We start from the raw sequence: 25,581 nt of genomic DNA, 5'->3' as shown, positions 1-25,581 counted from the left end.
TGTTCTTAAAACGAACAACATACTGGGTCATCATCCGAGACTGCTATAATATGAAACATATGGCAGTATGTGTATAAAACACAGAGCATGAGACATACAATTCTCCCCCAAGGAGTTCAGCCACAAATTTAATTAATGCATTATTTTTTTAAACGAGCATCATCAGCATGGAAACATGGTGGCCAAAGCGTGAAGGAGCATACAAATGTTTAGCATATCTGGCACATAAATACCTCGCAATGCCGGCTACAAAAGTGCCATGTGAATGTCTGTTCTCACTTTCAGATGACCTTGTAAATAAGAAGCAGGCAGCATTATCTCCCATAAATGTAAACAAACTTGTTTGTGTTAGCAATTGGCTGAACAAGAAGTAGGACTGAGTGGGCTTAAAGGCTTTAAAGTTTTATTTTTATTTTTTTACATAACTGCATTCAAAACCAAAACAAAACCTGACATTTGTAAGTTGTGCTTTCACTTAATATTATTACAAATATTTGCATTGTAAAAATGATAAAAGAAATAGTATTTTTCAATTCACCTCATACAAGTACGGAAGTGCAATCTCTTTAGCGCAACTTACAAATGTCAGTTGAGGGGGGTTGCACTCAAAAACAAAACAATGTAAAATGTAAAATGTATAAAGCCCTATTTTAGCCTCTCCTCCCCATAACGTTGGCTTGGAAAACTGGTGTTGCCTGAAAATTAGCAAATTTGACAGCAAAGGTGAATAGTTCTGCAGAGTCTGAAGAAAACCAGTCATGCAGTTATTGATTAGTAAAAAGTTTCCCTAATCTGAAGTTTTTATATTTGCCTAACTTTTTTCAATAGCTCAAAATTGGTTTGTTACTGTGCCTACAAACTTTCCAAATAGTTAAATCGCCTTCTAAACTCATGCACTGGCCATTTTTGGAAAAAGTAAGTTGAAATTAAGCAAAGTTACAACAATGTTTTTTGTTGTATATAGGTTTGGACCCAATCCTGCTCCCATTGAATTATGATTTCGGTGGGGTTACAGGCCCAATCCTGTTATAATTTCTAGCCATATCTACACTGCAGGGTGCTACATCAACATAGGTATGGTGCCATAGCTATGCTGCTGTAACACTGTAGTGTAGATGCAGACAACAGTAATGGAAGGTGTTTTTCTGTCACTGTAAGAACTCTCTCCAAGTTATGGCAGAGCCACACAGAAGATTTGGAAGGGTCAAAATCTGAAACGTAGAACCTCATCCTTCCAAAAAAGCTAACATGGAGATGAAAAATATATAATAGGCAAGGGCCTGGGGGGTCAGAGAGGACCCAGGCCTTTGGGGTCGCTGCCCTTCCCATGGACGCATGGGGAGAGGGGTCTATGCTACTCCTGTGGCCAAGGAACCACTCTTGGTTCTGCCTTTCTCCAAGTTCTGGCTCAGCTGCCAGTAGGAGCGGTATCCTTTACTCTGCTCCTACTTCTGGGCTCTCAGCCTGGTGAGTTGCCTTGGGGCTGGTATAATGATGCCAGAGACAGCAATGGATCCTGGCCCCCCTCTGTTCACCAGCTCCTGGCTCAGTTTAATTTAGCTGAGTCCTTTCCCCTATTAAGTTATTTGTTTCGTCTTATGATCAACTGGTCCTAGATTCCTTTTAAATATGTTAATATCCTAGAGGTAATAGGGTTTGTGCATGCATTTATTCACCTGGCTACTAGAAGGAGGCACTGCATATTCAGAAGTCCTGCCATCAAATGAAAGAGCTTAATGAAGCCTGGCCGATTGGCACTAAAATGAGTTACAGAATCACTTCAAAAGGAGCAAACAGTGGACTGTATCTGTTACAGCTGTCCCCCAGCTGCATTCCTTTTTCCCTTCTCCTTTCTGTTTGTCCTATGTGGCCGCCCCTCCCAGCCATTGTGCTAACTAAAGTCACAGCCCTATTCATAGGAATGGCTTGTACAGACTAACTGGAGCCATTGCTCTGCCTAGGGAGGGGGCTTCTTGCTTCTTTGTTTGGCTCCTTTGTTCAGACCCAGGCTCAGTGTGAGGGGCGCTGCCCAGAAATGCAAGACCTGAAGTGGCCAACTAATTAAGCATATGAGTCATAACTGTGGCTCAGAACATGCCCAGGCATGCCTATGCTTACCTGCAGCCTTTCCCTGCCTTCTCTCCTCCCCTGTATCAAGAGGAGCCAATCAAAAGTACTGGTGGGAAACTGCCTGAGTTTGCCTTTAAAGCTGGACATTTTCTGATCAGACCTCGGAGAAGGTCCTTGCTTTGCCACCTGGTCTGATCAGCTAGGGGTCTTGGGGGGGCCTTCTGCCCGCTCTCGTTTGTTTTAGAGCCTACCCCCATTTTTAAACTCCCCTCCTACAAACAACAAATTTGTGCCTGGAGATCTCCTGATTATTGTAAGCGAATCGAGGCCTCTCTCCATCCTCCGATGCTACTGCTGTTCCTGCCTCTGTGCTTGCTGCTGTCCTGGGGATTGGTAAGTACTCCCTCTTGCAGACTCCCCCTGTCCTAGCTGCTGGCCTTGTTTCCCCAGCAGACAGGCCCAAGCTAACTCCTTGGTCTGTATCTGTAATCTGTTTCTTGCTCCGCAGCGCCTTTGCTGCTAAAAATAAGCCTGTGCCGCTGCTAAGCTGTGCCTTCCTGGACTGTATCCTGGGCCGCCAGCTTGCAGCCGCCCCACTGCTGCAGCCACTCCCCACCCCGGGGCTGTACCCTGGGCACACACCACTCTGCCCTCTGGAACTGCTCCCCCTCCCGATCAAAGAATCGGCATAGTGTAAGGTGCACCTATTAGAATCAGGTTCTTAGTCTAGATAAGTTGTAATTTCATTTTGCATAGCTGTGGTTAAGTTAGGTTTAAAGAATTGTTTGTATTGTGCTCTGTAAGTTAGGTTTAAAAAAGAATTGTTGCATTGTGTTCTGTTACTTGCTCATTTGTGTAGTCTTGGTTAAGTTAGATCATAAATAAGATTTTGCTGTGTTCTGTATAATTGTGGTTGTCTGTCTTCCCGCTGCCCTAACCCCCCCCCCAAGCTTGCCTGTCTCCCCTTGAGCTCCCCAGTCACTCGTTGCAGTCTCTCTGCTGTTTAAACTTGCAGCCTGTCTGCTCTCTGTGTCTCCCTGAGTTTAAATCTCCCTCCGCAGCGCCTCTGCCTTTGGTCTCTGCTCCACCACGTGCTCCTCTTCCCCCATCCCCCAACCTCATTCCTCTACCACTGCCTTTCTCTCTCTCTCTCTCTCTCTCTCTCCCTCTTTTAATCCCTTCCCCCCCGTGTTCACCCCGCTCCTACTGCTGCCAAACCTCAATTGTATTACTGAAGTCTAGCATAAAACCCCATTGGTTACCCTTTTTCTCTCTGACACACCTCACATTTTACATTTACATCACTATGACACATTTTTACCTAGAGTTGTTGGTTATTTAACACATTTTACCCATAACTGTTAGTTGGTTATATGCTGCTGTGATACACCCTTTACATAGAAATTGTTAGCTACCTGTTACATTTATACTTCAGTGTTAATTGGTTACCAACTGTATTGTACCCCACTGTATTGTACCCCACTATTGAAACCCCCTATACTATTTACTAAAAGAAACCCCTCCCCAATTGTCTACCTTAACAAACCCCATACCCCTCACTATTGAATTTTCCCTGTTTTTGCATTTTCTTAATAAAGTTTATTTTGCACCCTACCAGTGCAGTAGTTGTCTCCCAAGATCCCCTACCTGCTGGCAGGGTCAGACTGTACCATTCTTGGGGATCAGAATATTCCAAGGTGCTTCACATTGAAACAAGTCTGACCTGTGAGCAGAGTGTTCTAGATGGGAAACTCTTGTTTTTTACTATGGTTTCTTACCAAAATTGCTGCTTGATGATTCTCAAGTATTCAGGGTTAGGGTCCTGAAACCATTCCATCTTTTCTTCTCTTTCTTTGTGTGAAGATGGCCTTATGTGACCCATAATCCATGTTGAGCTATGTGGAAATGCGAGAAGTGTCCAATAACCATCCTTTCTTCTTTCAGATATCTTATGGTTTTGTTTATCTTTCCTTTAACCACAATATTTTATGGTAGCACCAAACTGTTCAAATTAAAGCTCTGCTTCTGAATCCTCAATATCTTCTCTCTTCATTACCACCCATCCCATTCATTTATCCTATTTTGATTTTTTTATGAAGGTTTCCGATATAGGCCCAGCTCTGCTTACCTTTTGAAAATTTTTAGATAATATCAGGTATGCTCAGACCAAGACAAATAATCTTTTTCAAGTATCCAGTCAATGGCTTTCTAGTTGCAACATACCAAGACTTCCATGATTTATCATAATTAATCCAGAATCCTCTAAAACTCAAATAAAGGCATATCAAATATAAATTATCTTTAAAATGCTCATTATGCAGGAAAAGTTGAAAAGATTACACTTACAGAAAAAGGATGCGTTAGTTAAACTCACCCTGGATAGCAGGTACATATACCTTGACTATATGATGGCTAGAAAGGTCTCCCCATTCTTATACAGTCATATAGAGTTGTTTGAGACTAAGAGAACATTCACAGAAAAAAGTATCTGAATCTGTGACTACTCAGAACATCATACTTTGGTATGTGCTGAAACCAGTAAAGAAACTTACATTCAGATCCATCTTTTTTCAAACAAGGGAAAGCATGCATTATTGAATTAAAACAAAGCTAATTTTGAGATATCTAGTTGTAAAAGTCCAAATGAATTTTTTACAAAATAACCGAAGCCCCAGTTTTTTGTTCACTTTCAGAAAACTCGAAATTTTCTTGAAAGTTTCTATTAAAAGTCATCTCTGGGCTAAGGCAAAGAGTGAAAAGTTTCAGCCCAAAAAGAATTTGAGAAAATTATAAGTAGCTGAGCACAGGGACTTAAAATAAAAGAGACATCACTGAACCTTAACTACAGAGTTGCTACCATAATACTGTCAACGTCTCTTCAACTGACTATTTATTTGTAATAAACTCAGTTTAATTATTGGTTTCTAAACGTGTAAGTAGGGCTGGTCAGAACATGGGTATTTTTCCATGGAATTTCAACCTCTCATTGAAAAAACAAGTTTCCAAAAACCAAACGCTTTTTGGCCAAAAAGCAAAAAAATTACACAGAAATCAGGCACTTTCCTTGACAAATTTTTAGTTGAAAACCCAATTCTCCATTAAAAAAAATAGAAAGAATATTTTTTGACCAGCCTGTCACATAAGCGCGTGTTGCTCTTGCAAATAAATCCATTACCATAGTTTTATTACAGTATGTCTCCATGTACTTACCATGAGAAAGTTTTTGGTTTCAGCACTTTGAGAAGCTGCAATACTAATTGGAAGGACTGTGGGTCAGGTCCTGTTGCCAATGATGTTAATGGGAGTTTTGCCACGAATCTCAATGGAGTTAGGATATATTAAGGCTGGAAGGACCATTTTGATCATCTAATCTGAGCTCATGCCTAACATAGGGCATAACTTTGCCCAATAATTCCTGAATCGAGCCCATGACTTCTAGCTGAACTAGAGTTTATCTTTTAGAAAAACATCTGATCCTATTTTAAAGATGTCTAGTGATGGAGAACCCACCACAACAAGTTGTCCCAATGATTAATTACCCTCACTGTTTAAAAATCGAGCCTTTTTTTTTTTAGTCTGAATTTATCTAGCTTCAGTTTTCAGCCATTGGATCTTGTCATGCCTTTGTCTGTTAGATTAAAATGACCTCTACCACCAAAAAATTTCTCCCCACGCAAGTAGTTAAAGACTGTGATCAAGTTACCTCATAACTTTCTCTCTGATAACCTAAACAGGTTGACTTTCTTAAATCTTTCACTTTAATGCAGATTTTCCAAACCTCAAATCATTCTTGTATCTCATTCTGAGGCCTTTTTTTGAGTGTTGACACCAGAACTGGACACACTATTCAAGAAATGGTTTCATCTGCATACAGAAGTACTACAACCTTCCTACTCCTATTTGATATTCCCCTGCTTATACATCTCAAGATCACATTAGCCCTCTTAGTCACAGCATTGCTCTGGGAGCTCATGCTCAGTTGATTATCCATCATGGCCCAAAAGTCCTTTTCAGAGTCACTGCTTTCCAGGAGACAGTTCCCCATCCTGCAAGTGTGACCGACCTTTCCCACCCCCGACTCCCCCAGACTTACGACACTGCATTTGTCTGTATTAAAATGCATACTGTTCAGGTAAGCCCAACTTATCATCAGATCCAAATTGCTCTGTAGAACTATCCTAATCATTATTTTTACTCTACTGATTTTTGTGTCATCTGCACACTTTGCCAGGGGTGATTTTATATCTTCTTCCAGATCACTGAAGAAGATATTGAATAACATTTGTAAAGAACAGATCCCTGTTGGACTTCCCTAGAAACACCCACATTGGATAATGATTACCCATTTACAATTACTTTTTGAGTTCACTAAGTTAGTCAGTTTTTAATCCATTTATTGGATACAGACCCTTGGTTCTGGTCTCCTTTTAATGTAATTGAGCCAGATACTCAGCTAGTGTAAATCTGCATGGCTCTGTTCAGAAGTCATCTGGCTCTATACATCTTTTGTTAGTGTTGGTGTCTGACTGAAGTAAAGTAATGGTCTTTTCAGGGTCCATCACTCTCAAATGGCCATTACTGAACTATTTCATTCTACTTTCTAAATTTCTTATCACATCTCTCTCTTAAATATTTACCTCCCTAGAATGACCAAGGCTGTTAGTGATGTCAGGCATTCAATTTTCTTTTAATAACAAATACAAAGTATTCAGAGGTTTAATAAGTCAATACCACTCTATCAGTCACTTCACAACTCAATATATTTTATATAAAATTTGATGTACATTATCTTAAATTTGTTTAAATATTATTATAAACATAATCTTTAAGAGGATCCGGGTCTGGAGTGACAGTCATTCTTTAGTATATTTTTAATTTTGTTATCCCTGCTCTTTGGTAAAATGTCCTGCATAGAGGCTAGAAACCTTCTTCCACATTTGATTTGTGGTCCCATCAATATAAAAATAAAATTCCAGGTCATATCATTATTGTTTTGTCTCCTATACACTCCAAATCAAATCCTGTGTCAGACTGTCTAGTTTGTTTGGAGATGTTTTGACACCTCCCATATCACAGTTCGTCGTCATCAGATAAGGCATCGAGATAATCTGTATCAACATATAAGAGAAATCCAGAAAACAAGCTGTCTGACCAGGTAGGATCTGCAAAGAGACCATTTTGGTCAGTGTAGAAGATCTCAAGCCACACTTCATCTTCTGCCTGAAGATAGATCACCGTGGATCCAGAAGCTACATCATGGTTTCCTGTGTTAGCGTCAAATGTCTTTATTCGGTACTTCCCATTATGAACCAGCCCAATTGCAAGATGCTTATTTGCTAAGGTGATATCATAAGAGAAGTAATAGATCCCCGGAATGGCACATATAAACTTCCCTGTGGAAGGATTGTAATGCTCACCCTCATTGAAAAGGACTTTATTGAATACAATTGGTAATCTTTCTTCTGGGTAGCTCGTAGTGATGCCAACAGAAAAGGCGGATTTCAGCACTATCCTTCCACACTTACAGATCCCTGGTACACCTTGTTCTCCACGGTCTCCTTTATCTCCCTTAGGTCCAGGTGGTCCAGTTGGACCCACTTCACCTTTGGCACCAACCAATCCTGTAGGTCCTTTTTTACCAGACTGTCCTGGGTCTCCTTTATCTCCAGTTGTTCCTAAAGGTCCAGTCTTGCCTCTTAAACCTTGAAAAACATTTTATATTATTAATTATTACATATACAATCTCTTTTGTAGGTTGCAAAGCAAATAATTGCATGGACTACTGGATATGTTTGAACATAATGAAACTGGTTTGGTGTAATCCCTGTCAGATTTTTGAAAACACCCCACAGTTAGAATGGAATTTGAGATTTAAAAAACATATCTATATATTTTCTGTGTGCGCACTGACAATGCATAAAATTAATCAGATGTCAAACAAGGGTGGAATGTTATATTAATACTAAGTACCTTAATCTGGCATTTATTTATTTAAAGGTAAAACTCCCATTATTCTTAATGGAAGTTCTGTGTGCAGAACAATGACAAGATATAGCCATAAGAGCTTTAAAATTCTATTAGTAATTTATGTCACTATTGACAGGAAATAGCTTGTACTTTTTAGACTGGAAGTTCTTTAAAACTTCTAGTTACTGCATGGCAGAGGTCTTGGAGCGCCCTCTAGGGGGGAGTGCAGAAACATCCAAGATGGCATGTCAGGGCCTGGGCCAGCCCCCAGGGAGGGGGAGCTATGGAGGAAGAGGGGGCATCACCCAGCCCCTCCCTGCCCCCAGCTCTGCTCTTGTACCCCCCCAGACACATTGATGGCTCCTGGCCCGGTGCCCAGCCCTGTCCTTACTTGGCTCCCCTCCCAACCCCATGCTAGCCCCCAGTCTCGGCTGCTGGCCACGGCTCTGTTGGGGGTAGGCCAGGAGTGGACCCATATCTGACCATGGGTCCGGCTGCCAGCCTCCACTGCAGACCGGTTGTAACTCCACTCCAGCCCCCACCTCCAGCCTCAGCTCCCTGGCTGCGGCCCCACTTCTTGCCCCCAGACTGACCCCCATTTGGGGCCTTGGCCCCTTTACCCCATGCTACACACACACACACACACGCTGTGGCTCCACTTCTGGCGCTAGGGTGGATATGAGGAGGCACAGACAGGAGTAATGGAGGGTGAGACCCCCAAAGTTTGGGACTGGTGCTGTATGGCACAGACATTTGAAAACCAAGTATTAAATAGTATTCTCAACTGAACTCAATCTATTAAACTGTATTTTCTTATGTCTATAATATACTATCCGTATTATACTGTAATAGTTACCTATGTTTTCAAAGATGCATTTATTCCAAGGCCAGAAGGGACTACTGCGATCATCTATTCTGACCCCTTGTAGAGCATAGGCCATAAAAACTTCCCCAAAACAATTCCTAAAGCAGATCATTTAGAAAAACATCCAATTTTAATTTAAAAATTGTCAGTGAGGGAGAATCCACCACAACCCTTGGTAAATTGTTCCAATGGTTAATTACTCTGATTGTTAAAATTGCATGCCTATTTCCAGTCTGAATGTATCTACCTTCAACTTCCAGCCACTGGATCATGTTATACCTTTCTCTGCTAGACTGAAGAGCTCATCATCAAATATTTGTTTCCCATGTAGATACTTAGAGACTGTAATCAAGTCATCCCTTTGTGACGCTGCACTCCATATGTTATGAAAATATGTTTAGAAGTGTGAATATAATGTAACTGGAATATGCTTTATGCAAAAGGTCTCTTGTAAGGTATCTTACAAAGCTTATAATCTACTGACTGTGTTCATCCTATTTGCTTGAATGTATCATTCTTGTATCTGAAGCTAGAAATATAAAGTATTACTCTGAAGTCCTAGTGTAACTATGCAAAGTGTGGGCCATTAATGGTGGCTTGAAATCTTGATATCTCTCATTAACTAGGACAACTGGTTGTAAATCACTCTGTTTACATGTAAGCCTTCCTGTACATGTGGGTGCTAGCCAGTGGGTAATGAAGTCTCACAGGACATGTGAACATGTCACATGATACTGGAATCCATCACCTGGTACTTTTCTATTTACAAGGAAGGGTGGAAACCCAGAGAGAGACAAAGGATTCCTGCATTGTGCCAAAGATATAAAAGGGGACGGAACAGAACAAAGTGGTTCCCACTCATGTGAAATCCCCTGCTTTTCACGTAAGATGCCTGCTGGAACTAACAAGAACTGTACCAGGGAAAGGATTGGGCCCAGACTAGGAAGAAGTCTAGTCTGTGAATTAAGCTTATTGGAACATCTCTAAGGGTGAGCTTTACCTGTATTCTGTTTCTAAATGTATTAGGCTTAAACTTGCGTGTTTTGTTTTATTTTACTTGGTGTCTTACTTTGTTCTGTCTGTTCTTACTTGAAACCACTTAAATTCTATTTTTTATTCTTAATAAAATCACTTTTGTTTATTATTGAATACAGAGTAAGTGATTAGTACCTGGGGAAGCAAACAGCTGTGCATCTCTCTCTCTCTGTGTTATAGAGGGCGGACAGTTTATGAGTTTACCCTATATAAGCTCTATACAGAGTAAAACAGATTTATTTGGGGTTTGGATCCCATTGGGAGCTGGGTGCTGGAGACAGGAGTACCTGCTGAGTGGTTTTGAGTTAAAGCCTGCAGCTTTGGGAACGTGGTTCAGACCCTGGCTCTGTGTTGCAGCAGAGTAGTGTGTCTGGCTCAACAAGACAGGGTTCTGGAGTCCCAAGCTGGCAGGAAAAACAGGCTCAGAGATAATCTCAGCACATCAGGTGACAGTCCCAAGAGGGTCTCTGCGACTGAACCACGTCACACCCTTAACCTTAGTTTAACCTTCTGTTAAACTAAATAGATCTTGTGCTATCAAGTCTATTGCTAGAAGGTATGTTTTTTAAACCCTTTAATCCTTCTGGCTCTTCTCTGCGCCAGAATTTATCAGCATCCTTCTTGCATTGTGGGCACCAGAAGTGGACACAGTATTCCAACAGCACTTACACCAGGGCCAAATATAGAGGTAAAAATAACCTCTTTACTCCTACTCGAGATTCTCCTATTTATGCATCCCACAATCACTTTAGCTCAGGGGTAGGCAACCTATGGCACGTGTGCCGAAGGCGGCACATGAGCTGATTTTCAGAGGCATTCACACTGTCTGGGTCCTGGCCACAGGTCCAGAGGGCTCTGCATTTTAATTTAATTTTAAATGAAACTTCTAAAATATTTTAAAAACCTTATTAACTTTACATAAAACAATAGTTTAGTTATATATTATAGACTTGTAGAAAGAGACATTTTAACGTTTTTAGAAGGTATTACTGGCACGCAAAACCTTAAATTAGAGTGAATAAATGAAGACTCGGCACACCACTGCTGAAAGGTTGCCAACCCCTGCTTTAGCCCTTTTGGTCACAGCACCTCACTGAGAGCTCATGTTCAACTGATTTTCCACCATGACCCACCAAATCTTTTTCAGAGTCACTGCTTCCCAGAATAGAGTTCTCCATCCTGTAAGTATGGTATACATTCTTTGTTACTAGTTTTACATTTAGCCATATTAAAAACACATAGTTTTCTTGCACACCTTACTAAATGATCTAGATCACTCTGTATCAGTGATCTTTCCTCTTTCTTGTTTACCACTCCCCCAACTTGGGTCACTGAAAATGTTATCAGTGATAATTTTGTTTTCATCCAGCTCATTGATAAAAATAGTGTAAGGCCAAGAATCAATCCCTGTAGGACCCCATTAAAAACATACCTGCTCACTGATGAATTTTTAATCCATTTAAATGTGCGCCTCGTTAATTTTATATTGTTCCATTTTTTAAAATCAAAATCTCATGAGGGATGTCTCCAAAACAAAGGATGACCTCATGTAACAAATAAGAAGCAATGCCATGGCAAATGTGGTGATAAATTTTATATAAAAATTTAAAAAAAATATTGAAAAGCAACAAGCAAATGGGCAATGGTGGGACAGCACTGCAGTAATAAGCGGTAAGCAAGAAAGGTGTACATTAATGTTGACCATGTCCTTTGTCTGAGTAGGGATGTTTTAGAAACAAAAAGGGTAGGGGAGTTTTTAAAAGGGCGTATGCATTTTGAGGAACATGAATTAGACATAACTTACTATTTGTAACTATGAAACCTTATTTTTACACACACACATTCTCCTTTCCTCTTATCTTCCACTATTGCTTATTGTGTTGTGTGTTAATTTAGGCCAGGGTATTTCAAACAGTCATCCACATGAGTAACTTTTTAAGAGGTGAGTAGACCTCAAAAAATTAAATATGTTAAGATCTGGAAATGCTTAGTTAAGGCACCTAAACAACCTTGACACCATGAGGAAAAAAATAGAAAAGCTAATGTGTCTTTAAAAGTCAATTTAATCTAATCAAGAACTACGATATTCTAATCTTAATTGCATGGTTATTAAATGGTACCATTTCAGGATGAAGCTAATGTTGCTTGGGTACACTAACTGTATTTATTTTCTTAACTTGTTTGGATTTCTTTTAAGTTTCACCTCAAGTCTGAGTCCTGTGCTTGTAATATTTGTTTTTTGGATAATTACAACATCCCCGTAATGTTTTAACTTTAAGATACTGATAGAACTCTCAACCTTAACTCCACTCTAACACTATCTGTGAAAAAAAAAAATAATAATAATAATAATAACGTTTCACCCTGGAAATTCAATATTCTTGTTTTATGGGTTTAAATCTGCTATAATTCGTCATTTTTTGTTACATACATAACACCAGTATCTTACATTTATATTTGCTAGTATTTTATGCTCAGGAAGTCACTGATAAATAAAACTTAAAAAAAATACAGTAAGTTCCAGGAGAAGGTCCTGGGTTGTTGGTTTCTTTGTTTTGTTTTTTTCATTAGTTAGCACAAATATTCAATACCTGCATTCCCTTTTTCACCCCTTTCTCCTTTCCTGCCATCTCTACCATCTCTTCCTGGAAGACCAATACGCCCATGAGGGCCTGGTGATCCATTAGCTCCGGGGGGACCTGCAGGGCCCGGCAAGCCAGGAATGCTACAAATATATCTCGCGTAGTAATTTTCTCCTTTGAGCTGGTTGTGAAGAGATTGTCCACTTGTATAGATGGCAAAACTTGTAACGTAAAGCAATGCAAACATCCTTGGCTCTGGAAAAAATACATATGTACAGACCATGAATGCATATTTTGTCATTCAAGCCTTCAGCTTGTTTTTAGATTATAGGCATATATACTTCACACTTTTAAAATCCTAAACATAATATGGATTGAGCCAATGCAGAGCAGCACACTGAACTAGCACTGCTGTGGTGGCCCCACCAGTTTCTGCAGAATTTAAAGATTTCATTTAATTTTCAAGCCTTCTCTTATGTAAAGAAAATCTTCCAAATCTGAATTGATGCAGTGTGTCACACAGACTGCAGATAGATACAAACAATATCCTTAAAAGAAGTGTGAAGTCAGTTGAGAGAATGGGAATTTAGAATTAAATTCTCATGTTTACAGTACAGTTAACTAATACACTGTGATAACTGAGGAAGAATCAGCCAGCTATCCTGGGGTTGTGAGTCAAGTCTGAATAGAATAGACTGTTCACAATTTTCTCCAGTTTGGTTCTGGATGTGATACAAACTGATATACACTGCAGTCTCCCAACATGCTTTCACAAGACTATTCTGTTTTACTAGTTGCCTGTCTTCATGATTAAATAATTAGAGATTTTTAAAGTTGTGCTTTTTGGTTTTATAATATACTATATGATGAAAGAAGAAACAGCTTACAATAGTAACCTGCTGCCATACAACAATGTCCTAAATCAGTGTTACCTGTGACTGACTGGCCTGAAATTAGTATGAGCTGTGATTCTGGAAGTAGAGTTGTAATTTTCTATTTCAGTGTCCAGATCAGAGTATTTATGTGGAATTATCCATCTCTGCAGTGCTAATTTACAGCTTACAAGAAAATCAGTCTCCTGGTTTCTGGCAAAAAAAGAGGGAAATGGAATGACAGAATCAAATAAATCCATTTGTATGCTATCTACGGCTTTATTATAAGGAAATACATACTGAGGCAAATTGCTCAAAGAATCAGACTGCTTTACCAGAGAAATCCACATCTCACTCACCTGTCTCCACAATATCTAGGCACGCTGTTGGCCATACTAGTTCGTCATGCAATAATTTGTAAAACCAGAGCCATTTACAGTCCTCTATAATTCGTGAGTTTTCCTTTGGTTTGTAGCAGGCCCAGATCAGCTCAGTTAGGAAAAAAGAGTTTTTCACTGGGTCACCAGATAACTACAAATTTTACTACAGATCATAGTTATTTCATCAAATATAAAATGAAATGGAATGGCAATGGAGAGAGAGAAAGAGAATATGATCAGGTGTTAGTGAAGACTGATAAAAGAACCAAACACATGTTTTTTGAGCAAAAGAGAAATGCTTCAGATCCCTTATGGCTATTGTGTCTCTTGATTGTCATACACAATCCCATATCAAAAATGGCAAGGAAACTATACTAATAACTTTATTGAAATTTGATGGGCACCTACAGTATGGGTCAACAGTCACTGCAGACACAGTAGATCTCTAACAATTAGGTTAACAGATACATGCTTATTGCAAAAACAATATGTGACAACTGCTGATAGTAATTAGCAACCAACATTTGAGACTTTGGATTAAATTTTGTTCTGATTTATACCACTTGCAGCGCTACTGCAGTTACCAGAATCATACAGGGTCTAAATCATGGGAAAAATGACCCTTTGCATTTAAGAGCATGGTTCACTGAAAATGAGTGGGCTTTCTTTTATGTTTGAGAGCAGCTGGATAAAAAGGAACAACTCTGCTTGTCCAATTCCCAGAGATACATGACCAGTGCATCCTCAGCATGTAGAACTAAAGAAGCCCATGAGATGACCAAGTGGTGGCTTTGAGAGTGCATGCACTGCAACTAGATAGTGCAAGGGTGAAAAAAAAAAGCAGTTACAGAATAGCAAATGAGTATTTGGGGAAAGTACAAATAATCGTGTGTGTAATGAACTGGCTACTATGTATGTATGCTACTGCTCTGTACTGGATGGAATCAGAACTGGTTAACTGTGCATTAGTGCCTTTACTGTTGACAGCTAATAGAGAGACTCAACTTTAGTTTAACTGATTGATACTTGCAATTTTGGAAGAAACACAGGATGACTAAAATGTTTGATCACAGCTGTTTCACTAGAGTGCTAAAATTGAAACTAAATCCCTGAGCTGTAAGATGCACTTCACTTTTCATATCTGGTATCCCTCTTCCAAGGAACACATATTTGTCAATAATTTAGATTAGGAAATGACGTCAGTGATCTGTGCCAAATAATTTCTCTTTCATCAAGGAAACAAACTTCAGAAGTCCACTCTTCTGCACATCTTCGAAGCCAGAACAAGTGTAACCTTCGGGTGGGCGAGAGTTCACTTCATTTCCTATCTCCAGTACCTTGGGGGGTGGGGGGAATCCCCAACTCCTATAGAAAGTAGCTAGAGATCCAGAGCTCAGTCTCTAACGATTTTCAGCAAGGACTGCACAGGGTCAACCTCCCCACATTCAAGTCCCAAAAGGAACTAAAGAAATGAATTTAATTAAACAACTTTATAAAATCTTTTTTACAGCATGACATGGCTATTTTATAATCCACAGACATTACCTTCACAGTTATACATACAAATAAAGAAAACAAATTAAAATCTACAGCAATACAGTGAGAAGAAACTGAAAGTTCCCAAAAGCTTAGGTTTTGTTCACCTAACTCAGAGTCTTTGATCACCAAATCTATACAGTCTGCTGAGTCTAAAGCAACATCCACTTGCTTGTAGGAATCTCTTCCTCTGCTGAAATCACTGCTAGCCAGTCAACTAACTGATTAACTAATCACTCACTTAAGTGTATAGATTTAAAGAAAACCCTGTTACAAGAAAATACAAAACTGAGAATAGCAAAATAGAAATGACTCTTTCCCCATTATTACATTTAAAGAAAAATTGGTGAATCGAACTAGCTGAGGCAATTTAACTAGAACAATTTGGCTAAAATCAAAACATTCAAAGAATACAATTAAAATATAAGTTATTTTTTCCTCTAGTTTCCCCTTGCTATAATTATCATTGTGCATGCTTCCCTGTTGGAGAGTTAACAATATCACTAACCTGCTGCAAAATCCTTCAGAGTTAGGGACAATAGGCTGCTTCCTGCTCCTGGGCTCAGCTCTTCCCAGCCCGCACAGGGCACATGACAGTTTGTAAAGCAGCTGCCCTGACGCTTGCCCTCATGGAGTGTGACCCCAGCAACAGGGAACCTTTTGGAGCAGACCCAAAACCCACACCCACTTCCAGAAGCTTCTGGATGTGGAGTACTTAATCCGCCTAGCAACAATGACCCAGACACAGCTCACACCTACCTTCATCAGTTCTAAAATATGATAATTAGTGCACTGCTATTGGAAATAAAAGTAGCAGACTTTCCTTTCCCATCGCCATTAGAATCCTAGTATTACCATCATCCCCACACTGTGTGCAATGCCTAGAGATCATCTGGGCCTTGTAGCATTATATATTATAAAATAAAGCTGTTCCAATCCTAACATTTTTTACAAACTATTAAAATTACAGACCTGACTTTAAGAGATCCCCCTCAGATCACTTTTGCACTACCCTAACATGCAGAGCTCTGGATCTTCATTTAAGGCCTGATCCAAAAGACTCTTTCCATCAGCTTCAATGGGCTTTCTTTGCATCAAGCCTTCAGAAATAATCTCGCTACATACTGTATTTTCATTAGTCAACTAATATTATTTTAACTTTTTAGGATCAGAATAGTAAGAATTGTAGCAAACTTCCCTAATGTGAGTTTGTTCTGCAGGTGATGTGATCCTCCTCCCTTGCCCAGTTGAAGAGAGCTTAATGCTAAAATGCACCAATTATCACTGATTTAAAAGAAAAATTTCCATTTGAGATTTATCCTGAATCTCTTGAAAATAAAGATTGTATTATTAGACACAGGTTATTCTGGCTGTATCCCTAATTTTGCCCTCCCTATCCTTTTTAGTTTAATTCCAGAGTATACACACATTTAAGGAGGTAAAATACTTCTGACCTCTCTTGTTTTTAAATTGTGTGTGCAGAGAAAGCATAGATGATAATAACTAACATCTGAGGCTCCATATAATCTGGAGCCCTGACTTCTGTGGCTTAACTGCTGAATTTTGTAACATTACATAGTGGCTCTTAGTTAAATAAATAACTATTTAGGGCTGGGCAGCCCAGCACCATAAATAAATAATCCAAACAGTCCAGCATTTTGTAGGTTATTTATTTGTATGTTGATTCCAATGCAAATCTTAATTTTGAAATATTTTTCAACGTATTGTTGTGGTTACAACCTTGTTGAAACTGATGGGTATGAATGTGCTCTTCATTTAAGATAGCTGTAAGAGATGTTTAAGGAGCCTGACCTAAAAAAAGCCACAATGGAGTCTGCTCAGAAACTAGCACCATGTGGGCAGAGGTTTTTGACTAGGTATTGTTTGTTCGGGGTTGTGTGTGTGAGGGTAAAAGAAGTTGGAGGGCAGACATAAATTGAGAGATTATAATAGATTCCTTCATGGGCTGAGGGCCAAAGGATTAGCACACTTAGTGCCCCCTCCTGGTGGGTCACTCTTACAGTCCTGGTCATCCTCTACTCAGCACAGGTCTACACTTAAAATCAGAGGCAGATTTACAATGAAACACACAGTGCCCTGACATGGGGCCCCCACAACTACAGGGGGCCCTAGGGCTGGGCAGCCCAGCACCATCTAGCACCCCCTGCAGGGGAGATTGCTGCGGGAGCAGAAGCTGTGGGGAAGAGCAGGGAGGGAGCCATTTAAGAGCCGTGCTGGAGGCGCAGCGTATGGTGTGCTCTCCCAGCTGGTTAGCTGGGCTTCTGCTGGCTCCCAGGACTCCTGCAGCAAGCTGGCTCTGGTGGCCCCGCATGCCACAGCAGGCAGCCAGGTGAGGCAGGCAGGTGAGGGGCCGGCTGGGGGTGTGCTGTAGGGGAGGCGCTCATGCTCCCCTGTAGGGCGTCCATCCGCGCCTGTACTGCTGCCCTGCTTCTCTGGATACTGGGAAGCATAGGTGCAGTCCCTGGCATGCACTGCTGCTGACATCCCCTGGACTCCTGCACCCCTCATCCCCATCCTCGCCCTGAGCACCAAACAGGAGCTCCTGCACCCCCCATCTCCACCTGTACCCCTTGCACCAAACAGAAGCCGCCCCAGGTAAGCCCTCCATACCCCAACCATCTGCCCCAGCCCTGAGCTCTCTCCCACACCCTAACTCCCAGCAGGCTCCCACACGCTAACCCCCAGCGGGCTCCTGCACCTTATCTCCCTCCCAGACCCCACGCCCAAACTCCCAGCAGGCTCCCACATCCTAACTCCCTCCCAGCCTCCACACATCAACCCTGAGCTCCCACCCATATCCTAACTCCCTCCCAGCCCCCACACCCAAACCCTGAGCCCCCTCCCACATCCTAACTCCTGGCCAGACCCCACACCCCAATATTTTTCAAAATTTTTTTTATAAAGTGCTCTTATCCAAAGCACATTACAATAGTTAGTTAACAGTACAAACAATATTTGGAAAGATCATTATGTGGTCTGCCGAGACCCTTAGCAATTTTCATGTGGTCTGTGGAAAAAAGTTAGACTACAAAAACAATCAAGATACCTCACTTTATTTTCACGTACTTCCTATTACTTATAATATGAAACGAGGATGAAGAAAAAAAGAATGAAAAACAGAGATGCGGGAGATAAGAGAGAATGTTCTTTTTCTTGGCTGGGTCTGAGAAGGGGCCCCAAAAATGAAGCTGAGCAGAAGGCCCCACTAACTCTAAATCTGCCACTGCTTAAAATGCTGCAGCGGTGCAGCTGTAGCATTTCAGTGAAGACACTATCAACCCCACAGGAGAACGTCTCTGGTTGGCACAGTTAATCCACCTCTGCAAGAGGCAGTAGCTATGTTGCTCGGAGAAGCCCTCCTGTTGACATAGCACTGTCTACACCAGGGGTTAGGGTAGTATAACCATGCTGCTCGGGGGGTGGATGCAGTTTTACATATGTAAGTTTATATTGTAGACCTAGCCTCAGAGGCATAGTGATGAGTATAGGTGGTTTGAGCCCCTCCTGTAGTGGGAGCAGTGGTAAAGGAGCCACTCCACCAGGCTCTGACAGAGGGCCCTAGGAGGGACAGTGTCCAGGCTCCAAAAGTGCCCTCTGAGTTACCCTTCCTGGGTCAGCTCCTGCCGCTGCTTTTCTCTCTCAGCTTCCAGCCCCAGATAAGGGGAGAAGAAAAAGAAAAGGTAACCAAATCATCACCCCAACCAGACTCAGCATATAGTCCTATTCTCTCAAAGAGGCTTCTCCAGCCCCTTTGTCAGGAGCCTTCAGGGTAGGTTTGTCCTCCTCCCCTGCCTGGCCCCTTTTGAGCTGGGTTGCTCCCTTTCAAACCCTTCTCCAGCTGAAGCATGGTCTGAAGGGGCAGGACTACTGGGCCCAGTAGTGTCCTTTAACCCCTTTCATCCCAGTGTGGCGTCTGTATACCCCATCATACAGACACAGGAACAGTCAAACAAGCAAGACTTAGAGACGGACAGTTTGGACAAGCATGGTGTATGACCCTCAAAGAATCTAGAGAGGGGGCTTCTGAGTCTCATGCTGGCTGAAGAGGCTTGAGTTGTAAGCAGAGAAATTCTCTACTTTTGGCTTTGGTTCCTCCTGCATTTGGAGAAGCAGGACTTTGTACATTCCTTGTAAATAACAGGACTGCATCAAAGAAAATACCAGACTCTGTTGTCAATCTCTACTCTCAGCTGTAACACCCTCAGGATCCCGAACACTGACTATTCACTCAGGTCAAAAGGGATTAACAGTATTTTACATTGCCCACAAATTGTGTGTGTCACAAAATTTTTGCATAGGCATTGCTGTTCTGCATTATAGAATATGTTGGAATAGAAAATTGGATGTTTGGACAAGATGCAGTTGAGGATTCTGGCAGTTTAGCATTCTAGCTTTCAAGAGACAGCAGAAGTGTAATGATCTCTAGCTGGGCATGCACTGACAATTGAACCAGGGATCTACACTGCTGAAAGCATAAGACTCCAGAGCAGGAGTCCTATATAGCTATAGGATCCAGACTCAGAGCAGGGCACTGTAACAGACTTGCATGCTCTATGGATCAGGCACAGTGGGAAATGTGCAAAACACAAAGAACAGTAGATTATAGAAGCTTTGCATTTTCTCTTCACTTCCTTCTTGTGTAATAAGGGGAGACGTGACCTGAAACTTTTTGGATAGAATGAACTTTTGCTTTTCACCCCAATAATGCCCCACTATCCCCAAAGATATCTGCCACTGAAGGCAACAGATAAGCACAGTGGATGAATTTTTCTGAGAAAGTGATCCGTAATGACACAGTTAACAATGTTGACATTTAAACTCTCATCTCATGCTTCAATACACTTTAAAAAAAATGAAAGTATATTCTGCAGCCAGATTCCATGACTTGAGGTTGATTCTGTGTCCAATTCCATGGCCATGGACACATGGAAAACATGGGATATAAAATCCATTTGCCCATGGGTTCACTGGGCGTGGTTTGAGGACCATCAAGGTGGGGTTCATTTTAGTTTTCATTCTCTGGCTCCAAACAGTCTGGCTCTTTCTGGTCCCATCTATTTTGCTAAAACCTGCCCTACAAGCTGTTCTGGATCCCTGTTGTGAGCTAGGCTGACTCTCTATGTTGGCCTGGATAGCCACAGTGTATTTGTAATATTTGGGCTGGCACACATGGACAGATATTTTACTGCCAACACATACAAAAAATTAAATCATGCTGTTGATATTGTCTTTTTGTGCCTTTTTGTTCCTGATACAAAAAAGCTCAGAATCTAGGACAGTCACTCATGCAATTTGCAGCAACCTCGTAGGAAAAATGAAAGTGGCTTACAAAAAAGAATGATCAGTATCTAACACTAGAAAACTCAGGACACAAATGTGTCTGAAAACAGCTGTTTCTGAAGGGTTTCCTTCACCTTTCCAAAAACAGAGCTAGCGCAGATCACTAGAGCAAAGCTGTTCACTAGGATGCCTCTCAGTTTGCAGGTTTAATGACGTATCTGACTGGGGACCAAATTTACAAAGGTGTTTAGGTACCTAAAGATACAGACAGGCGCCTCATGGAATTTACGAAAGTGCCTCAGTGAGTTAGGCAGATAACTCCTATTGTCCTTCTTTTATTTCAGACTGGCTCGGTCCTTTCAGGTTTCCCACAATCACTTTTCTCTTCTCTTGCCAGAGTCGATCAGATTGAGGCCTCTGCACTAGAACATTCTTCCTTACCAAACACGATACATTTATAATACTATCTCTAATGTCACATGCAGAACAGAAGGGGATAATGCAGTCAGGGAAAAAGGGAAGGGGAACAAGGGAGATGGAGGTAGAGGGCAGGAAAGAGAACATGAAAGGCACAGGAAGAGAGACAAGATCAAAAATAATAGATAGTGTGTGTGTGTGTGTGTGTGTGTCTGTCTGTCTGTCTCACACACCAGGGCTGACTTACCACTGCCTTGCTTCTTGTGCCACAACACCATACCTGTGCATAACAAGAGCAAATAAATGTGCAAAATGCTTCTCTAATGACTGGGTTGTATTTTTACTCACTTTGCATAGGTACAAATGGTGCAGGGCAGAAGGGGAAGCCGGTTGTGCATGTAGGGGAGGAAGACAGTGGGGGATTTCCTTGCTGAATGTATCCCTGTCTCCAATATTGCTCACCTCCTATTCTTATCATGGTGGAAGTTATTAGAATGTAGAGACTTCTGAAGAGCTATTTTCCCCCTATTTGCCTTTGGAAGGCACCAAATTGCACCAAATACCAACATTAAAAAATACCAGGAAAGGATACTCCCAGATCCCCATAGAAGGAATTTCTCCTCCCACTTACAAATTATTCAGTGCTGGAGGCTAATCAAATAGTATCACCCAGGCCACTAGATATGGGCTAAAAAATCCCTCAAATATAAACATCTAGCCAGAGACTTAAACCCTCACTTCAGCCCCAGCAAAGATGGAAGGGGACAGGAAACCATTCTGATGAAGTATGTTGATAAACTGGAGAGTGTTCAGAGAAGAGTCACAAGAATGATTAAAGGATTCGAAAACATATTTTATAGTGATAGACTCAAGGAGCTCAATCTATTTAGCTTAACAAAGAGAAGGCTAAACATTGATTTGATCACAGTCTACAAGTATCTACATGGGGAACAAATATTTAATAATGGGCTCTTCAATCTAGCAGAGGAAGGTACAACACAATCCAATGGCTGGAAGTTGAAGTAGACAACTTCAGACTGAAAATAAGGCATGGCTTTTTAATGGTGACAGTAGTTAACCATTGGAACAATTTACCAAGGGTCATGATGGATTTGCCATCACTGACAATTTTTAAATCAAAATTGGATGGCTTTTCTAAAGATCTCCTTTAGAAATTATTTTGAGGAAATTCTATGATCTGTGAGATACAGGAGATCAGATTAGATGATCACAATTATTAATCTATGATTAAATGGATAAGCATTTGACTGAGGAAGGGGTCATCCCTCTGTTTAAGAACTTTGAGAATCATTGGTCTGGTGAACTCAGTATGGAACTAAGAGTCAGAAACAGGTAGTGACTGGCTCTTTGGCCACTTACCTTTTCTGACCCATACTAGGGCTTTGTCTACACTATAAAAGATTCCTGGTATAGCTATGGTGCAAACCCGCCTCGTGGAGACATAGCTTATACTGGCAAAAGAGTTCTGCAAACAAAAGAATTTACACAAAATAACTCTTTTGCTAGTATAACTGGTACAATACTAGGACTTTTGTGGGTATCATTATGTCAGCCAGGAGTGTGATTTTTTCCACACATGTCCCTGACATAACTATGCTGTCAAAACTTTTTAAATGTAGATCAGGCCGAGGGACTATTTATGCTTCTCAGGTATCACAAAAAAGATGTAAAGCTGACCCAAAGGGATAGCTTCTTCTGCATTGGCAATTTCACAACGAATGTAGAGTTGGCATCGCTAGCCCTTGCGGCTATGTGCACACTGCAATTAAAAATCCATGGCTGGCCCATGCCTGCAGGTTTGGGTTTGGAAGGCTCAGGCTAAGGGGCTGTTTAATTATGGTGTAGATGTTTGGGCTTGGGCTGGAACCTGGGCTCTGGGACCCTGTGAGAGAGGAAGAGTCCCAGAGCCCAGGCTCCAGCCCAAATATCTACACCACAGTTAAAAATTCCCTTGGCTCGAGCCCCATGAGCCTGAGTCAGCTGGCATGAGTCATCCTAAGGAGCCTATAGTAATATAGACACACCCTTAGTTCCCTTGGAGGTTGCAGATAGATGCAATTCAGCCCCAGGCAGATTGGGAGCGCAAAGGTCATGTACAGCCACCTTTGCCTTTGCATTATTCAGCTGCACCACATGGACATTTAAACACAGCTGAGGATCTAGTCCACTATGTCTTAGTTTCCCTAGCTACAAAATTAGGACAAATACTTGTGTAACCCATAAGGCTGTTGTAGGTTAACTCTAATATTTGTGCAACACTTTGAAGATATAAAACACTCTACAACTTCAAAGTAAGATTCTTACTGATTAATCTGATGCTACCACCTTAAACCAAGCTTGATTTTTTTTAATCTTTCCCTCAGGTTGACATTTTATGTCAGAACTGAATGGTGGGAATTTTCAAAAGTGCTTGACACTGGCCTTACCTATGCTTCCAAGAATGGCAAAACTTCCTTTGACATCAATGGGAAGAGAGTTAGATCAATACTGAGGACTTTTGAAATCCCATTCTAAGCAAAGGCTATCCAAGTCTCTCGCTGAAACTCCCAGAACTCTGTATGAGAACTCTCGAAATGTGTATTACAAAAATGCATGACAATACATTTCAAAACAGACATTGACAAAGAAAATGGGTGTTTTGTAAGAAAAGATTTCTGGGAAAAAAGGAATCTTTATGCTGTTAAGAGCTGTGGATAAAATTGTATGAAGACTCTAAAGTGAGACTAAGTCCCCATTTTCAAATGTGATTTAGACACTTAGAAGCCTAAGTTTTAGTGCCAATCTTAAGTGCCAAAGTCACTTTTGAAATTGGAACTTAGGCCCCCAAGTCATTTAGGTGCTTTTGAAAATTTTACCCTGTAACACTAACTGAAGTGTTCTGAGATGTTGATCTCAGATGTCCCAGTCACAAGTCTGTTACAGATCAAGGGCTAGATCCTGATCTCACTTAGACAAGTGTAACTGTAATAGCTCTATTAACTTCAATAGTGTTTTTCTGGATTTGCAGCTGTGTCACTGAGGAGATAAAAATCTAGCCCCAAAGCTTTATGTATCGTTCCCAGATTGTCTGGTACTAATGGACATTCTGGGTCAAATTCTACTTACTCTTAAACACCAGTGCAAGTCTGGAATAACTCCATTTAGTTCAGTAGAATCATCCCAGATTTACACTAGTATAATAAAGAACAGAATCTGGCCTGGTACATGCTGTATATAATTGTTATGGCTCATGTCAGATTCTTAAGGTAACAGCCAGAAAGATATAAAAATAGAATTAAATCTACGTAATGTCTGCTTTTTGATAATAGCAGGGATTTTAAGTATGTCAGCTTTAACAAGCTGCTTAAATAATGCGTCTTCCTGAATTAAATCATACTTTTGAATAACATCATGACTTTCAATGAGTCTGACCTCTATGCCTATGAAACTGAAGTTAAAGAACACTTGGGTTAGAGAAAGATCTAGAAACCATTTGGACGCAAACTAAAATTTAAAAGCTTGGGAATAGGGGAGGAAATAGTTTCACTTAAATGAAAGACTTGAGTTTCCACATGAAAGTCAAAAGAATGATGTCTCTGCTTTCATCACACTTAGAAAATCCAGCTTCACCTAGGCTTACCCTCAATTATCTCCATTTGCAGTAGGGTTTGGGACACGTGCCAGCAGCCCAGAAGATAAGCAATGAGCTAAGTGTGTTAGCAGGCACAATGGAATCTTCCTTCTTTTTCAGGAAACCTGTCCACCTAGCTACAGCAAGCCATTCTCCAGCAGTCACTGACTTATTACACATTCCCTGACACAGATTTCTTAATATTAAGTAAATATATTAGTTCATAATAAACACTAGTTTGTGTGTTTCTAGTTTATGAGGCTGATTTTCCATTGCCTTATACTTTGTGCAGACGTTTATACTTGTACAAAGTGGGAGTAAAACTATACCATCCTGATCTGGGAGTGTTTTATATCCATTTTACAACAGTGGGAATAACTACATAAAGTACAAGACAGTTCTAGTCTAGTTAGATTCTTATTCTGCACTCAACATCATAGTATTAGCACACCTTCCAGTAGTGTATTAAGTGACATGACTGACATTTGTCATATGTGGTTTGTTCTTTCTTTCATCCACTCTTAAGGGGAGAAATGCGTGTGTACTGGTGTGTTTTCTTTTAGTAGAGTTTTGGGTTGGGGGACTTTTGTTTTTAAATGCGCACACTATGCATAATAAAACCCTAAATAGCTAACTTGCTTCTTTGATGAAGCATAAGAAGTGTTCTTGAATACTGTAGTGATTCTGTAGCTGTTCCTCCTCATCAGGCTCAGAAGAAGGCCACTCCACCTCACTACATTTTGCAATACTCAGCAGAGGAATTAGCAATCTAAGGGCTCTTGTCCTCTGGGTGTAGCATATCAATGAACCATCCAAGGGCTCTGGCCTTCTTACTCCTGTGGAGAAAGAAGTGGTTCAGGACTATTTAGAAAAGCTAGATGAGCACAAGTCCATGGGGCCGGAAGCACTGCATCCGAGTGTGCTA

At 40.8% G+C, this 25,581-nt stretch overlaps 1 protein-coding gene across 4 annotated transcripts in view; it reads right to left on the bottom strand.

Annotated features, from left to right (window-relative positions):
- Positions 1-6,793: 6,793 nt before the first annotated feature.
- Positions 6,794-25,581, bottom strand: part of C1QTNF7 (C1q and TNF related 7) — a 99,394-nt gene continuing 80,606 nt past the window's right edge. For 2 of the 4 annotated variants that reach the window (XM_030565446.1, XM_030565445.1), the window contains exons 2-3: positions 12,529-12,774; positions 6,794-7,772 (exon numbers count right to left, since the gene is read on the bottom strand). In XM_030565446.1, the coding sequence (XP_030421306.1) occupies positions 7,141-7,772; positions 12,529-12,766 (870 nt within the window). In that variant the 5' untranslated portion in view covers positions 12,767-12,774 and the 3' untranslated portion in view covers positions 6,794-7,140. Of the gene's footprint in view, positions 7,773-12,528; positions 12,803-15,815; positions 15,844-25,581 lie in introns of those variants that run through there. The other 2 variants (XM_030565447.1, XM_030565444.1) reach the window with 2 other exon arrangements.

The sequence above is a fragment of the Gopherus evgoodei genome, chromosome 5 (genome assembly GCF_007399415.2).
Source record: "Gopherus evgoodei ecotype Sinaloan lineage chromosome 5, rGopEvg1_v1.p, whole genome shotgun sequence".
Lineage (NCBI taxonomy): Eukaryota > Metazoa > Chordata > Testudines > Testudinidae > Gopherus > Gopherus evgoodei.
This window is presented reverse-complemented; position numbering and strand designations above follow the sequence as displayed.